General features: G+C 41.9%; 2 protein-coding genes across 25 annotated transcripts in view; one reads left to right on the forward strand and one right to left on the reverse strand.

The window, feature by feature from the left end:
- Positions 1-3,405, reverse strand: part of C5 (complement C5) — a 127,398-nt gene extending 123,993 nt beyond the window's left edge. Inside the window, exon 1 of one of the 3 annotated variants that reach the window (XM_054501275.2) lies at positions 2,981-3,405. In XM_054501275.2, coding sequence (XP_054357250.1) covers positions 2,981-3,063 — 83 coding nt within the window. In that variant the 5' untranslated portion in view covers positions 3,064-3,405. The remainder of the gene's footprint in view (positions 1-2,980) is intronic. The other 2 variants (XM_054501278.2, XM_054501277.2) reach the window with 2 other exon arrangements.
- The window catches only part of CNTRL (centriolin), a 102,386-nt gene continuing 86,404 nt past the window's right edge, over positions 2,478-18,459 (forward strand). For 21 of the 22 annotated variants that reach the window (XM_063649877.1, XM_063649882.1, XM_063649886.1 and 18 more), the window contains exons 1-4: positions 2,478-3,294; positions 8,546-8,723; positions 13,689-13,936; positions 15,674-15,804. In XM_063649877.1, coding sequence (XP_063505947.1) covers positions 13,720-13,936; positions 15,674-15,804 — 348 coding nt within the window. In that variant the 5' untranslated portion in view covers positions 2,478-3,294; positions 8,546-8,723; positions 13,689-13,719. The remainder of the gene's footprint in view (positions 3,295-8,545; positions 8,724-13,688; positions 13,937-15,673; positions 15,805-18,459) is intronic. The other variant, XM_063649878.1, reaches the window with a different exon arrangement.

The raw sequence follows: 18,459 nt of genomic DNA on the forward strand, positions 1-18,459 counted from the left end.
GACTGACAAACTAGTCTGATTCTTCTCTAAAACAAATTCGCAAAATGATTAAACTGGGTTGCAAAATGCTGAGGGAAGTTTAAACAGAATAGCTTTGCTACCATTTGGAAAAAAAAGAACTGAGTAAAAGCTAGGTCACCCTGACGTGGCTAATATTTGTATTGTAAATGCAACTCAGAGTACATTCTTCATATTATCAGATAAAGAAAAATAGTGTGGAATGCAAGAGTTGTCTGAGCTACTTTCGTATTCTCACTTCTGCTTTGGAGAAGGAAGTTCTTTTAGCATGCTAAGAGAGACAGTTAATATTCAAATTAACTGGAGAAAGGTCTCTCCTTTGAAGTCTCTAGCTTCTTTAGAGATGATGCTAGACACCAGCAGAGGTCTGTATGAGTAGGAAAAGGGGGCAACATGGGACCGGTGAGTACCCATCCGCGGCTAACTGGATATGGACTGAAAGATTACCCAAGAGAAAAGTGTTTTGCGCCACCCTCTGGACTTTTTGTGTATATTTGATGGCTACTAATTGATACTAATATGATTGATAATGAACTACACCAGCACACCACGGCTTGATAATGGATCCCACGTGAATACCATTACAGACTTTGAGGGACACAGCAATGAGGTTACGCAATAAATCTAAGTCTCTGGGTACAAGAAACCGAAACGACGGGTGTCAAAACATATGCAAATAGAACCGAAACTCAGCAACGTACACATTCCAAACTAATAAATATCACCTGAACTTCGATTAAAAATGAATGTAATCTCCGCAGGGCGCGCGCGGTGGCTCACGCCTGTAATCCCAGCACTTTGGGAGGCAGAGGCGGGCGGATCACGTGAGGTCAGGAGATCGAAACCAGCCTGACCAACATGGTGAAACTCTGTTTCTACTAAAATACAAAAATTAGCTGGCCGTGGTGGTGCGTGCCTGTAAACCCAACTACTAGGGAGGCTGAGGCAGGAGAATCGCTTGAACCCGGGAGGCGGAGGTTGCATTGAGCCGAGATCCTGCCACTGCACTCCAGCCTGGGTGACACAGCCAGACTCTGTTCAAAAAAGAAAAAAAGAAAAAAAAAATGAATGTAATCTCCTTTTAATTTTAAGTGGAGCTTTTCAAAAATTCTGCGTTTAAACTCCAAGGGCTTCCTTCTGCGTTGTATAAATAGCTGGGGAGAGGACAGCACCATTCACTTAAATGTCAATGGGAATCACAGTTAAGTAAAAGGAAAAGGAAATCAGTAAATCAAAGTAAATCAAAGACACATCTGCATCCCCATGTTTATTGCAGCTTATTCCCTGTTGGACGTCCCCTGAATTTCCTATAGAGGTGAAGCCATCTCTGCCTTAAGGAAAGATGGAAGTGCCTAATACTGCTTATAATAAGGTCCCTTTTCCAGATTTAGCTTCTCCACCCCAGATTTTTGCACGAGCCATACTGAACTACTTCATGTTTCCATACTCATGTTTTGTTCCAGCCACACTGAATTACTTAACATTCAGCACATTGCCAAGCTCTTTTCTCCCGCTTCTGGGGTTTGCACAAGTTGTTCCCTTTGCCAAGCAAATTCTTCCCCACCTCTCTAGTCCTTGCTTAAACTCTTCTTTCGGGCGTAGAAAGAAGTATCGCTTCTGGGTAACCTTTGTCTAATAACGAAATACCTAAGACATATTGAGAACTTACTATGGGTCCTTCACTGTTCTAAGTTCTTTCACATAGATTCACTTTTATAATTATCAGGAAAACTGGCCTTTTTTTTTTTTTTTGAGATGGAGTCTCCTCTGTCGCCCAGGCTGGAGTGCGCGATCTCGGCTCACTGCAACCTCCGCCTCCCGGGTTCAAGCGATCCTCCTGCAGCCTCTCAAGTAGCTGAGATGACAAGCGTGCGCCACCACGCCCGGGTAATTTTTGTATTTTTAGTAGAGACGGGATTTCACCTTGTTGGCCAGGCTGGGCTTGAATTCCTGACCTCAAGTGATCCTCCCACCTTGGTCTCCCAAAAGTGCTGGGATTACAGGCATGAGCCACAGCGCCCGGCCTGGATTCACTTTTATAATTATCAGGAAAACTGTCGTAAGTGTTAATAGGTAAAAGGACCTCATTTCATAGGTAAGGAAACTGAGACAGAGAGAGAGGGAGTTTCTAAAATAGTGTTATACAGGTGGCCTATAAACTCTGTAGTGAAGAAAGGAAATGAAGACAAGATAGAATGATTGCGAGAAAATTGTAAGAACAAGGGACTGGAAGACGCAAGGAAGTTTAGAATTATGCTGGCATAGGGGTCTTTTGAGCAGGCACGCTGCTAAGATGATAGGATTATAGTCAAGGATGGGGAGCGATTGCACTGGGGATTTCTGGAGCGGGTGCAGCCTCTGATGGTAACATGGTCCAGGGTATACCTTCAAAACGGGAGGCTACTGGGTGAAAGGCGTCAATGGTGATAACACTTTAAAAAAAACTTGTGTTTCCCTAGCATCCAGCCCAGTATCTGCTAAATTCTTTAAAATATCTGTCGAATGCATGTCGTGAACGCCGTGCTCATGGGCAAGCCCCAGATGAAGCCTGTGCAAATGCTTCTTGCTTTAACTCCCTTGTAGCAATCAGAGGAACATCCTCTGCCCAGGATTCCCAGGCTCCCTGAACCTCACGCGACAGCTGGAGCCCAAGCTGCGTCCGCTCTGAGGTTCATCCGAGCCTGGGCAGTTCGGTCCCTGGAGGGAATTCGCTTTAGATACGACTGTCAGAGAGAAGTGTGCTGTGAAGAACACTCGCTCATGGCCCGCAGGCATCAGAAGTGGGGGAGGCTGGGGAGGCGCTGCGCCGGTGCCTCAGGCCGTCCTCGGACACAGGCCCTGAGAAGCGTGTCCGTGTTTCAGAGGGTGGCGGCAGCAGCTTTGTCTCAGCGAAGGCCACAGCACTGCGGGCAGCTGCCGCATAAAACCTCTGCTCCCCCTGACTCTGCACCCGACACTTCACCTGCAACGCAATCCGAAGGCGAAGGCACCGCATCCCGTCGGCCCCGCGCGGCCGGAAGCCTCACGACCAAGACTCCCCCGCATCCTAGCGCGCTGGCTGCAAAAGCGGCGGGAAACGCCTCCGCGTCCCTTTCAACAGTACAGGAGCGGGAGAAGGGCGTGGCTGAGACAGGCCCCGCCCACGCGCGCGCGGCCCCTCGGCAACCGGCACAACACAACAAAATGGCCGCCTCGCCGCTGGGCGCCTGAGGAAAGAGCCCGAACTTCTCCTGCTCCACCTCAGCCTGCGGGACTGCTCGGCTCGGCTCCTAGGCGGTGAGCGTCAGACCTGGCCGAGCCCGTTCCCCGGTGTCCGGCCCCAGCGGTGGGGGCCGGCGGCAAAGGCGGGAAGGCCCGGACCGGGCGTGGGGTGGGCCGGCTTGGGATGGATTCGGGGCGGGGGCGCGTGTCTGGGAATTGGGATTGGACGGGAAAGAGGGGAGGGCCCGGAACGGGCGTGGGGCGGTGGATGAAGGAGGGAGGTTTGGATGGAAGAGGTGGGGACGGCGGGGGGCGATTGGGGATGAAGAACCAGAGCGTGGGGACGTGTGGAAGTTAGGGTGCGGCGCCCAGAAGGTTGTGGGTCCTGCCACCTGAGCTGAGGGGAGAGCTGGGATGTGCCAGCTATCTGTGGGGAGTGAGCGGGAGAAAGGACAGTTTGGGCGTTCTGACGGGTTGTCACGGTATCGAACGGAGTACGGTGCGTGGACAAATATGACAGGATATGGGGACGAAATGCTAAAAGGAGGGGAAGAGCAAACACTTCCGTTATATTCGTTAAGGGACTAGGGAATTTTGAAGCCAGACAAACTTGGGTTGAAGCCTCAATTCTGCCACCTTGTGTAACTTAACCAGGTCTGTGACCCTGGGCATGTGTCTGAACCTTCCTGATCATGTTTCCTCATTTGTCCAAATAATTGCGAATCATTTTTGGGTGTTCACTATTTGTCAGATCCAGTTTTAAGCACTTTGCACGTATTAACCTCATTTAGAATTTAAAATAACTTCTATGAGGTTATCATCCCCATTTAAAAAGTGATAGCACTGAGGACCAGAGAGGTTAAGTAATTTGCCTAAGGTCACACAGTAAGTGGAAAATCAGAATTTGAACTCAGGCTGTTTCGTTCCAGAATCCAAGCTTTTAACTGTTCAGATACATTTCCACTTGTAAATGAGGTTAATAATTCTGATCCTATACAGCTAAATCTTTGAGGATTTAAATTTGGTATTGTCTAAGTGTTTAATACAGTCCTTCAGTCAACAAATATTTATTGTTTATAGAACAACAGACAAAACCTCTGCTCTCTTGTAGCTTATAGTCTAGAAGGAGAAACAGGCAACAACCAAGTAGTTTCACAAATAATGGTTATAAAATGCTATGAAGGGGACTGCTTGGTGCAGAGATCATGGGTAATAGGGAGATAAAATCTGCATCTTGAGCTTAGATTCTAGCATGGTAGCATGGTTCTTCCTACATAAAAGTTGCTCAATAAAATTGAATAATTAATGGAAAGAGATGGGAAGCTTGAGTTTTAGGGTATCTGAGCAGAAGAAGAGAGATGGGAGAGGGGGATTCAGGCTTTTAATAGGATGGAGAAGGATATAGAGGCTAGAGTATCAGGACGGAAAGGCAAATAGGCAGGCAGTTCGGTTGGGATGAAGAGGAATGGATGGAGGTTTGAGTATTTTGTTTAGGGAGGGGAGTAATTGGAGGTCAGAGTATTGGAACGCATTAGGATGTCAGGGTATTTTCTGGCATGAAGAGAGATGAGCAGCTTGGGAAGTCTGGATGGATAGAGAAATGTTGAGTCTCTATATGGGGAGTAATAGTCTCCCCATAGAGAAATGGGGGAGACTATTACTGTGTTAGGGAACTGGGATAGAATTTGTGGGAAAATTGGCATTCAGAATGGGATCAAGAAGAATGGGAGGCAGAGGTGGGTGGGAGGCAGAGGTGGGTGGCCAGCACAGAATGGGGGAATTGGCTTTGGAAAGAAAAATGGCTGGAGACTTTGCAGAGGAATTGGAATCAGGATATTTGAAAGAAGGTTAAGGAGTAAAAGTATTTCAGTAGGTCAGAGGGTATGGGATGAAGTAGACTTGGAAAGTACTGAAATCCAATTAAAGGGCTAAGGAGAGGGATATGGGGGTTAATAAATGGGGATGGGTATTTGCATATTAGGGAGTCTGTAGAGAGACAGAAGGAGGTCTGCCTTATTTGGAGATCAAAGAAGATGGGAAGTTAGGAAGGTTAGGAAAGGCTGGATGGAGGTAGAGTTTGCAGTCTGTACTAAGCTGTGATGGACTGAATTGTTAGAGCAAGTATCTGGGTTTATAGGTGGCAGGATGGGTAGTGTTTTGTTGCCTGGACATAGGATTCTGATTATCATGTCATTCCAATGGCTTTCTCTTGCTCTGCAGACAACCTTTAAAATACAACTGTAGCTCTGAACTTTATTTGCTTTTTTTTTCTCTTTATCCTGCTCCTTTACTCGCCCTAGCCTACCTCTCAGTTGTCTTCATTTTTCCATTGCTTGCTTGGTCTTTGTTCATGTGATTGCAAACAACATCCTAGATCAAACTACATCCTCATCTCTCCCTTAAAATTATAATTCAGCATTTACCACCTCCAGGCAGTAGCCTAAGAAATAATGCCAGCCGTTCTCAGACACTGTAAACCCCTAAGCCCACTTCACTGAGTTAGCTATTCTCTGAGACTGATTACATGTATCTTGTTTCAGTGTCCAAGCTTTACAGAAGCTGTGGCAACCAAGGGTTTAAGTCTATGAATGAGTAAGCCTGACTTTTACTAATCAGGAGAGGTAATAAAGGACCTCATGATAGTCTGGTGAGACCTAAAGGGTCTTGGTCATTAGGATGTAAAAACTACAGGCTGGGCACAGTGGCTCACACCTGTAATCCCAGCACTTTGGGAGGCTGAGGCAGGAGGATCACTTGAGCCCAGGAGTTCAAGACCAACCTGGGAACTATAGTGAGACCCCCATCTCTACAAAAAATAAAAAATTAGCCGAGCATGGTTATATGCGCCTGTAGTCCTAGCTACTCAGGAGGCTGAGGTAGGAGGATCACTTGAGCCCAAGAAGGCAAGGTTGCTGTGAGCCATGAGCATGCCACTATACTCCAGCCTGGGTGACAGAGAAAGACCTTGCCTCAGGGGGGAAAAAAAACCCCAACTACGTACTATACATACTATAATAAATGTCATCATTTAATCCATTTAATTAGGAATAAGATTTTACCTAAGCACATGCCTCTTAGCTTTTCTCAAATTTTAGAGTGTTATCCTTATTTAGAAGGAGAATGCCAGTGCAGCTTAGCAGCATCAATAGTATTACTGAGGGCTGGGCGTGGTGGCTGTAATCCCAGCACTTTGGGAGGCCGAGGTGGGTGGATCACCTGAGGTCAGAAGTTTGAGACCAGCCTGGCCAGCATGGCGAAACCTCATCTCTACTAAAAATAAAAAAAATTAGTCGGGCGTGGTGCTGTGCACCTGTAATCCCAGTTACTCGGTAGGTTGGGGGGGGAGAATCACTTGAACCTGGGAGGCGGAGGTTATAGTGAGCCAAGATCACAACACTGCACTCCAGCCTGGGCGACAGAGCGAGACTCTGTCTCAAAAAAAGAAAAAAATAATATTACTGAGACTACAGATTAAACTCAATTTCTCCCACTATACGCTCACAACGTGATTCTGTAGGATTTTCCCCCACACATTAAGCAAGCAGTCAGTTCTGCAGTGGTGGGCACCACAGGACTGTCCTCTAGTTCAGTTCAATTCTGACACTGTCTACCTGGAGACAGTGTCACATCCCTCAGGTTGAAGGCTGGCTCACAAGACTGCCCCCAAGTTCCGATGCCAATTGCAAGCCTCAGTTTTACCTGTGCTTCTGACTGACCAGCTATAAATCAGAATTCCCACAACTCCCTCCTTGGGTTTGATTAATTTGCTAGAGCAGCTCACAGAACTCAGGGAGCACTTACTTACATTTACTGGTTTATTATAAAAGATATTACAAAGGATATAGATGAAAAGATGCATAGCGTAAGGCAGGTGGGAAGGGGCGTAGAGCTTCCACACCCTCTCTGCGTGGATTCCCCTCCAGGACCCTCCCTGCGTCCAGCTTTCTGGATGCTCCCCAAACCCAGTCTTTTAAATTTTTATGGAGGCTTCATTATGTAGGCCTGATTGATTACATCATTGGCCATTGGTGATCAACTCAACCTTTAGCCCCTCTCCCCTCCCTCTTTCTAGTGACCAGCCACGATCCCGAAGCTGCCTAGAGGTGGCTAGCTATCAGTCAACTCATTAGTATACAAAGAGATACTTATGACAGCAAAAGGGACTAAGTATGTATTTCATAATATTAAAATTACTAAAAGACTTTTTTCCATGGCAAAATTGTGTTATAAGTCACAAAAATTGTTTACCGCGCTTGAAATTTAGACCAAAAGCCTTGTGGAAATGGCATAAATAGCAGTTATGTGACTTGGGGGAGTTTTTCTGATCCATATGTATAGTTTAATATGAGAAAATGAAGGAAAAAGTACAGGTACATTTAAGTTCACGGTTTGAAGTACAGGTTGAAGGCCAGGTGTGGTAGCTCATGCCTGTAATCCTAACACTTTGGGAGGTAGAGGTGGGAGGATTGCTTGAGCTCAGGAGTTCAAGATCAGCCTGGACAACATAGTGAAATGCTGTCTCCAAAAAAATAAAAATAAAGTACAGGTTGATTATCTCTCATCCAAAATGCTTGCTATCAAAAGTGCCTTGGATTTTGGATTTTTTCAGATTTTGGAATATTTGCTTTATACTTGTTTATATTTTTTATATTTATATTCAAATATTTTAGATTTTCAGATTTGGAGTGCTTAACCTGTAGTGAATGAGGCTATTGGAATGGGGCATTTGGCTATATTGTAATGTATGTGAAATAATAATCAGCTTTTTAAAAACAAAAAAATGACAGGTTTTTATTTCTTTCAAACTACTCACCTTGAGAGGCCAGATCATGATATCAGAGATCCTTTCTTTGTATAAAATTTTCTGGGTTTCCTTCAGGATTTTTTTTGTTTTGTTTTTCTGAGATGGAGTCTCACTCTGTCGCCCAGGATAGAGTGCAGGGGCACGATCTTGGCTCACCGCAACCTCCACCTCCCCAGTTCAAGTGATTTTTGTGCCTCAGCCTCCCAAGTAGCTGGGATTACAGGCACCTGCCGCCTATGGCATCATGCTAGGCCATAGAGAACAAAGGAAACATAATCTAGACTCCAGGAAACTGAGATAGCTATATGACATGGTCATTAAAAACACGAGTTTTGAATTAAATCACGTTTCAAGTTTTAGCTAAACCAATTAGTTAAGGAATTTTGGGCAAATTATTTAAGATCTTCATCTGTAAAATGGGAAATAACACTTATCTCATAGAGTTGTTGTATTCAATTCTTTCAATATGATGATACACATAAAGAGCTTATCACAACATATATTTGTCTGTCTGTTTTTTAGAGACGGGCTCCCTGTGTTGCCCAGGCTGCAGTGCAGTGGCCAGTCACAAGGCTGATCATAGCACATTGTAACCTGGAGCTCCTGGGATCAAGCGATCCTCCTGCCTTATCCTCTGGAGTAACTGGGACTGCAAGTATACACACCGTGCCTGACGAAATATCACAATATTTGGTGCATGGTAAGCCCTCCGTAAATGTTAGCCACTAGTATGATATTCTTTAGAATTAACTTCAATCATCATCTTTTCATTAAATTTTTGGAAGTAGACAAAATTCATAACCTTACTCAGTCAAGTTTACTGAGTAAGGTTAGTGATCAAATTGGGAAAATAAAAACAAAGTGTACCTGAAACGATGGACCCGATTTTCTTGTGAGACTTAAGAGTTAGTTTGAAAGCAGAATCCAAAGAGGAATTCCAAAAATTGAATATATTAATAGATTATATTAGTGTAATCTCTCCTTTATATACTGTATAAGTTCTGTAGGGGAGGAAAGGGAGTAATTCCTTTCTGTCCCATCATAAAGGTCATGGCCAACACCCCTGTAACAAAGACAGGTTGACAAGAGAAAAGCGTAGCAAATTTATTTGATCAAAGCTTTATGTGTCATGGGAGCCTTCAGAATGAAGATCCAAAAATGCAGAAAAAATTATCCATTTTTATGCTTAGGATCAATGAAGTATGGACAGCTGTGTAGAAATAGGATTGGATAAAATGGGTATGATCTAATGCTAATAGACTGAGTGAGGAAACTCAGCAAGACCTACCTCTCCAGATTTCTCTTGGCCTTTCTGTGCAGCATTCCTTCCTCCTGGGTATTGGGTAGGACCCCTATGGAATGAGAGTCTTAATTTCTTTATGGCCAGCTGTTAGACAGAAAGCCGGGAGTTTGCAGGAAGTTTCTGTATAATCGCAGCTTATATATACCCATATGCTTGTGAAGGCATATTATCTTTTAATAGAGATATGAAAAACTCAAAATGTTTTTCCTACTGCCGTACCACACAGTACGATACTTGTGACATCAGATGTGTAAGGGTTGTTGCCCCATACACCAGATACTTCTTGCAGTGGACACCAGCTGCGTGTCCTCTTAGTCAGTTCAATTCTGACACTGTCTGCCTGAAGATAGCATCAGATCCCACAGGTTAAGGACTCAGTCCCACAAAAGTGCCACCAACTTCAGATGCCCATTACAAGTAGTAGATTGCCACCTATACTTCTGACCACCAAGCTATAAATTGGGACTCCCACTGCCCCCTCCTTGGGTTCAATTAATTTGCTTGAGTGGCTCACAGAACTCAGAGAAATACTACTTACATTTTCCCATTTATTATAAAGGATATTACAAAATAAACAGCCAGAGGAAGAGTTGCATAGGGCAAGGTATGTGGAAAGGGGTATGAAGTTTTCATACTCTCGCCAGCATGCCATCCTCCAGACACCTCCACATGTTCAGCTATCTTGGCTCACTGCAAGCTCCGCCTCCCGGGTTCACACCATTCTCCTGCCTCAGCCTCCCGAGTAGCTGGGACTATAGGCACCTGCCACCACGCCTGGCTAATGTTTTGTATTTTTAGTAGAGACGGGGTTTCAGCATGTTAGCCAGGATGGTCTCGATCTCCTGACCTCGTGATCCGCCTGCCTCAGCCTCTCAAAGTGCTGGGATTATAGGCATGAGCCACTGCGCCCGGCTGAGGATGTCATTTTTAAGGACTAATCAAGTCACAGTGCTAAACCATTCTGAGCCTTAATGGTCATGAACTTTACCTTTCTTTCATATAGGAAAAGAAATATTTTTATATGAAAACATTTAAAGGAATTTGACCAAGGTCTCTTTCATTAACAAATGCTTTAGTTCCTTCTGGAAGATCTATAAATTGATTTTGTAGATAAGAATAGTAGACACTGAAGTTTGAAGTGATCAGATGTTTTTCATATAGCATGAGACAAATATGAATGAATTTCAGAAACAATATTTAACAAAAAGGGCAGATTCAAAAGATATTTTATGGTTCCATTTCTCTAAAGTTCAAAAATAGTTCAAAAATCTGTGGTGTTGGAAGTCAGGATGGTGATTACCCATGTGTGGGAGTTAGTGACTGGAAGGGGGCATGAGAGGACTTCTGGGATTCTGGAAACATTCTGTTTCTTTACCTGGATGCCAATTACATAGCTTGTGTTCACTGTATAGAAATTCATGAAGCTATATACACTTACGATTTATGTACTTTATGTATGATACATTGCAATAAAAAATATGCATACAGAGAGAGAGCACATGCATGAAAGAGCACACTGTTGAAAGTATGGTTTTTAAACAGAGTGAATTCTAGTTATAAGATGTTAGGTGTATTCATGACCTAGACACCATGGAGCTGCTGGGAATTCAGAGATTACTCCTCCACTTGTGGTGGTTACATTCTGAGCAAGCAAAAGATATATAGTAGGTATATTCAGTGTAATAAACAGGGAGGATTCATTCTGTCAGAAGAAAGTAGATTTCTGGAAAGTCTTCACAAGAAAAGTAACATTTTAATTTGTTGAGAGAAAGAAGAGGATGTTTAATTCCCTTTAACAAATTCCCTTTAAGGAAAGGGAATTTCATGAGCAAAAACTCATGATGTGTTCAGGTAATGACAAAAAGATGACTAGAGCAATGGTATGTGGTGGGGAGGCCAGAAAGTTTGGACCAGACTGTGATGAGTCCTGTTTGTAGTGCATGGTGCCAAAATGTTTAGACTCACAGGCATTGGGAACCATTACATTTCTTTTGTTTTTATTATATAAGTGGGTCAAAGGTAGAGGATGGATTGAGGATAAAGCAAAGGAGAATTGGAAGGAAGCTGGTTCCGAGACTATCTTAATAGTCTAAGCAAGAGAGGATAAAAGTTGGATCTAGGGCAGTAGCTGTGAAGATGGATAGACACGAATTTCAAAATATTTTGGAGATAGAATCAATATTGGTGGACGATGCAGAGGGATGACTGGAAGATAACTCTGTTCATTCGTTTATTCAACAAATATGTATTGAGTTCCTGCTAGGTACCAGGCACTATGCTAGACTCGGGAGATACTGTAAACAAAACAGACAGGCTCTCATGGAGCATACAGTTCAGAATGGAGACAAATGTTAAGCAAAATGACATAAATGTGTAATTTCAAACTGATTACGTGAGGAAAAAATACAAATTCATTGAGAGTATAGAACTGGGGACTTCACTTCATCTGCCCTACACTGGAGGCTTTCCTGAAGAAGCAACAGTTGAGCTGATCTCTGAAGGAAGACTACGAATTAACATGGTAAAAAGAATGCGATCAAGCATTATTATTACTGTGAGGAGGCCAGTGTGACTGGAGCCCACAATTGAGGGAATGAATGACAGAGGTGAATCTAGAGCGACAGTGACAGATCATGGGGGACCACCTTGTAGGCCATGGTAAAGATTTCCTTCATTACAGACTGCTGGATTTACTTTTTTTTTTTTTTTTTTTTCCTGAGATGGAGTCACACGCTCTGTTTCCCAGGCTGGAGTGCAGTGGCACGATCTCGGCTTACTGCAGCTTCTGCCTCCTGGGTTCAAGAGATTCTGTTGCCTCAGCCTCCTCCCCTCGACCCCAAGTAGCTGGGATTACAGGTGCATGCCACCACGCCTAGCTAATTTTTGTATTTCTAGTAGAGACGGGGTTTTGCCATGTTGGCCAGGCTGGTCTCGAACTCCTGACCTCAGATGATCCACCCACCTCGGCCTCCCAAAGTGCGGGGATTATAGGCATGAGCCACCGCTCCTGGACTGGATTTACTTTTTAAACAGATCACTCTGGCTATCTGACTGCAATGTAATGATGGAAGAGTAAGGCAAGAGAGCTTGTAGACAGATCAGTTAGAAGCTGTTACAGTAGTTTGATGAGGGCTTGGATTAGAGTGTGTGAGAGTGGAAATGGAAAGAAGCAGACTTAATTTGAGAGGTGTTTGGGAGTAAGAATTAACAGGATTTAGCGATTGACTGAGTATGGGACAAGGGAAGAGGGAGGTGTCAAGAATGACTCCCAGGTTTTTGACTTATTCCAGTGAGCAGTGTTCACTATTTAGGGAACACTGGAAGAGGAACAGGAGAGTGAGAGGAGGAATGGGGTAAATAATAAATTCAATATGAACTGAGGGTAGGATGCCAATGAGATATCACGTAGGCAATTGGAAATAGGAGTCTGGAGCTCAGAGAAAGATTGGATTGAGGATATAAATATCGGCAGGGTGTGGTGGCTCACGCCCATATGTAATCCCAGCACTTTGGGAGGCCAAGGCAGGTGGATCACCTGAGGTCAGGAGTTCGAGATCAGCCTGGCCAACATGGCGAAACCCTGTCTCTACTAAAAGTACAAAAATTAGCCGGGCATGGTGGCAGGCACCAGGAATCCCAGCTACTCAGGAGGTCGAGGCAGAAGAATAGCTTGAACCTGGGAGGCAGAGGTTGCAGTAAGCTGAGATTGCACCATTGCATTCCAGCCTGGGTGACAACAGCGAGATTCCGTCTCAAAAAAAAAAAAAAAAAAATTAAATAGAGTAAACACGTGGCATTGGGAACCATGGGTGTGCATTAATTTGTCCAAGATAAGATTAGAGAGAAACTAGAAGGTACCACTGAGGAGTTCTGATGTTTAAATTACACTGCAAGGAGGAACAAAAGCCAGCAAAGGAGTCCATGGAGTGGCCAGGGAGGCAGGAGGATACCAGGAGAATGTGGTGTCCCAGAAACCAAAGGAAGAAACTTTGAGGAAGGAGAGAGTGCTCATCAGTATTAAATACTGCTGGTTGCCAAATATTCCAGCTTCCTGAATTCTAGGACCCCCTTATGTGGGTAAAAGGGGCCTTGGGACTAGTTTGGTTCAATAAACAGAACAGGAATGACAACACTTCCAGCTGGAGCATGTGTCAATTCTAGCCCCTCTGGAGATCCCTTTTCTTTCTGGCAAGGTCATCAGTGATGTTTGATACAGTGTCTGCTCCATCAGCTTGGAGTAGTATGGGTCCTAGCATTTATAGCCTCTGAGTTTTTAACTTTATAGACCTGAAGGTTCTAGAAATAATAGTTTTGATAACTCTTAAAAATTAATCTTGTTGAATATACTGAAAACTCTTACAGGTTTTGATGAACACCTGGCTTTATTCTTGCAATGAAGAAAGGTTCTCAACAAAAAATATTCTCCAAAGCAAAGATACCATCGTCATCTCACTCTCCTATCCCATCATCTATGTCCAGTATGAGATCTAGGTCACTTTCACCTTTGATTGGATCAGAGACTCTACCTTTTCATTCTGGAGGACAGTGGTGTGAGCAAGTTGAGATTGCAGATGAAAACAATATGCTTTTGGACTATCAAGACCATAAAGGTATCACTTTTTAATCTAAGAATTGGTCTGACCACATACTTTAAGTAGAGATAGAAAATTTTCAGCTTGCATTTTTGGTCCAAGTGTAACATTCTGGTACTAATTTGATCTGTTGTTTTTATTAACAGAAATTGTGTAAGGACAGTGGGAGGATTGAGGTTTCTGGGTGAGGGTAAACATGTCAGTGGATTCAAAGAGGGAGTTTTCAGAAAGAGGAAGCTTTGTGGTAGGAGAGTGTCTTAAAACTCATCCCAAAACTTGCCATCCTCTTTGGTTAAGGGGAGGGAAGATCTGTTCACTTCAGAGTGGAGCGCCTTAATTCAGTAAAAAAAGTTATCCATACTTGGCCTATGCCAGTCTTTTTATTAGCAAACTGCTTATCTGTGAATGGACTGATTTCCACATATGGAACATGTATGTATGTTCCACTAGTGTTTTAGTTTTTTCTTAAAAGTATCTGTTAGTCTAGGAATCTGTTCTCAAAAGTGCATTGTTGGGGGTATAGCTTAGTGGTAGAGCATTTAACTTCAAAAGTAAGTTATTCTTTGGTAAGTCATGAAATAATAGGCATTAAACTCTAATCAGGTTTTATTAGTAAGCATTAACAACATTGAGTTTATACTATATCTTTACTGCTAGTTGGCATATTGTTATTTCTAATTTGATTAATATTTTAGAATATTATCAAATTTAGAATATTAATCAAATATTAATCAATTTTCTTTCCCAGAACAAGCCAAGTTAAATTTAAAAATCATTTTATTTTGAACCAAAATAAATTTAATACTAACTTGTAAATAATCTTAGAGAATCTTTGGCTCACAGCCTGGATCTCAACCCAGGATTAATTTTTTCTGACTCATAAGGCAAGAACCAAGAGATGATTTTCTTTTTAGGGCTACTTTTGTAAAATGTAATATGGCATTAACAGTCTTTGACAACAGTATCTAGGAAAGTTATAAGACCAGATTTGCCATCCATCAAGTAAGTGACTGCTCTAGCTCTGTAAAATATGTTGTGATTTTCTCTATTTAAAAGAGCAACAAATTCAGAGTTTCTTACCATAAAAAAATAGGAAAAGAGGATTTTTAAGAATTTCAGTGTTTCTGAACTTCAGATTGGAATTTTCTAAAAAAACAACAACTAAGTATTACCAGTTTATTTTTAAAAACTAACATGAAAATATTGCTAAAAACTTCATATAGTTAAAAGTGCAAGTTTTATATTCCTCTGACTGGATTCAAGTTCTGGATTTGTGCCTTAATTAGCTGTAGGATCTTGAGCAAATGATTTTTTTTAATAAGTGATGATATTAATAACTTCTATCTCAAAGGTTTGTTGTATAAATTAAATTTTAAAAATGTAAACCACTTAGCCCAAAGCTTGACACACAGCAAATATTTATAGTGTGTATAACCATTATCATCATTATATCATTATAGTTATTACATTACAATACATTATAATATTACAATACATTAATTGTAATATACAATACATTATAGTTATTACATTACAATACATTATAGTATTACAATCATTACATCATTATTTCATTATAATTATGAAATGCTATGAAGTAAAATATTATTAAAGCATTATGATTAGAAATAGCCAGCTTTTTTTGGTATATGCATGGCTTAATTTTTGTTTTTGTTATATAACATCAAAACGACTTGTTCTTTGTGATATTCATGTCTTTCCTCTACTGATGATGATCTGTTTCTGTAATTTCAGGAGCTGATTCACATCCAGGAGTTAGATATATTACAGAAGCCCTCATTAAAAAACTTACTAAACAGGATAATTTGGCCTTGATAAAATCACTGAACCTTTCACTTTCTAAAGATGGTGGCAAGAAATTTAAGGTAGGTTACCAACAATTTCTGAGCATAGATACTGTTTTTAACTTTTCTGTGCTTTAATACTGCGAAAAAAAATTATCCTAATGTCACCTAATTTGTGGCAGACCTTTTATTGTTTCCAGTGAATGTTCTAAATCAGAAGTATATGACATCTCCAAATTAATAAGTTTCTATTACTCAATATTCTCTACGACATTGACTCTGTAGAGAAGGGGTTGGCAAAGTACAGCTTACAGGCCAGATCAGGCCAGCTATCTATTTTTGTAAGTAAAGTTTTATTGGAACACAGTCACACTTATTTGTTTACATATTGTCTGTGGTTGTTTTTGCACTACAGTTGCAGAGCTTAGTAGTTGCCACAGACTATATGGCCTGCAAGCCAAAAACATTTACTATTTGGTCTTTGTATTAGTTCATTTTCATGCTGCTGATAAAGACATACCCAAGACTAGGCAATTTACAAAAGAAAGAGGTTTAATTGGACTTATGGTTTCACGTGGCTGGGGAAGCCTCACAATCGTGGTAGAAGGCAAGGAGGAGCAAGTCACGTCTTACATGGATGGCAGCAGGCCTAAAGAGAGCTTGTGAAGGAAAACTCCCCCTTATAATAACCATCAGATCTTGCGAGACTTACTATCACGAGAACAGTAGGGGAAGGACCTGCCCCCATGATTCAGTTACCTCCCACTGGGTCCCTCCCACAACACATGGGAATTCAAGATGAGATTTGGGTGAGGACACAGCAACACCATATCAGCCTTTTACAGAAAATGTTTGCTAATTCCTGCTCTAGAGTGTTTACAGCTTTATTCATAAACTATACAACATGAACACATTATGATAGACAACTTAATTCCTTTAATTGGAAGAAAAAAACCTTAGATTTCTACCACATATTATTCACAAAATAATTCCAGAAGGGTGAAGAACTAAATGAAAACAAAGCAAAATGAAAAAAGCAACTGACAGAAATGCTATAAAAGTATTGGAAAGAGTATATGAGAATATTTTAAAAATCTTAGAGTGGTGAAGGTCCCCCTAAGCAAATACTAACCCTAGTACCACAAAGGAAAAATATTGACAGATTTAGCATGCATAAAGACTTAAGCATTGTGTTTAATGAAAGATGTATTTTAATAAGTTAAAAGAAAAGCAGCAGCCGGGCACAGTGGCTCATGCCTGTAACCCCAGCACTTTAGGAGCCTGAGGTGGGCAGATTACCTGAGGTCAGGAGTTTGAGACCAGCCTGGGCAACATGGTGAAACCCCATCTCTACTAAAAATACCAAAAATTAGCCAGGCATAGTGGCGGGCGCCTGTAATCCCAGCTACTCAGGAGGTTGAGATAGGAGAATCGCTTGAACCCGGGAGGCGGAGGTTGCAGTGAGCCGAGATCGCGCCATTATACTCCAGCCTGGGCAACCTAGATGTTCATACAGCTGGTTTCTTGTTGTTAAGGTCTCAACTTAGTGAGGTCTTCTCCTTTTTTTTTTTTTTTTTGAGACAGGGTCTCACTCTGTCATCTAGGCTGATGCCCTCTCTTACCACCCAATCACAATTAGTCACCCTCTCCTCAGTCGCACTCTCATTCTTTTAGTCAACAAGTATTTATTTAGCACCAGGCAGTAATGCTAGAGTAGTGAACACAATGGGCAAAATATATATATTTATATATATATTTATATATAAATATAAATGTATACATATTTTATAGATTTTATAGCAAACATTGCTTATATATTTATATATGCTTATATATATGCTTATATAAATAAATATATACATATTTTATAGATTTTATAGCAAACAAGATCTTCAGAAAATAAACAGTGCTAACAAGGAAATAAAGACATCTTGTGACAGAATGCAAGGCACCAACAGGGCAGATTTTGCCCGTTGTGTTCATTGCTCTAGCATTACTGCCTGGTGCTAAATAAATACTTGTTGACTAAAAGAATGAGAGTGCAACTGACGAGAGGGTGACTGATTGCGATTGGGTGGTAAGAGAAGGCATAGCCTAGATGACAGAGTGAGATATATATATAAATATATATATATATATTTCTTTGGAGACAGAGTCTCGCTCTCTCACCAGGCTGGAGTGCAATGGCGTGATCTCGATTCACTGCAACCTCCTACTCCCTGGTTCAAGGGATTTTCCTGCCTTAGCCTCCTGAGTGGCTGGGATTACAGGCACGTGCTACCACGCCCAGCTAATTTTTTTGTATTTTTAGTAGAGACAGGGTTTCACCATGTTGGCCAGGATGGTCTTGATCTCCTGACCTTGTGATCCGCCCTCCTCAGCTTCCCAAAGTGTTGGGATTACAGGCGTGAGCCACCGCGCCCAGCCATATATTTATTTGTTTATTGTCTGTTTCTGTGACTGAGAACAGGAACTTTGTTTTCTTTATTCACTACTTTGTTTCCAGTACCTAGAACAGCTCCTGGCCCATAATCCATGTTCGATAAATATTTGTGGAATGGGTGAATGAATTATAATCTTGGAGAGAACCATTTGATGTGGTAGAAGATATATTGCCTTACCAATACAGGTTGAGCATCCCAAATCCAAAAATCTGCAGTGCTCCAAAATCCAAAACTTTTTGAGCACTGACCTGATGCTCAAGGAAAATGCTCATTTGAGCATTTTGGGTTTTGG

The sequence above is a fragment of the Pongo pygmaeus genome, chromosome 13, assembly GCF_028885625.2.
Source record: "Pongo pygmaeus isolate AG05252 chromosome 13, NHGRI_mPonPyg2-v2.0_pri, whole genome shotgun sequence".
Classification (NCBI taxonomy): Eukaryota; Metazoa; Chordata; class Mammalia; order Primates; family Hominidae; genus Pongo; species Pongo pygmaeus.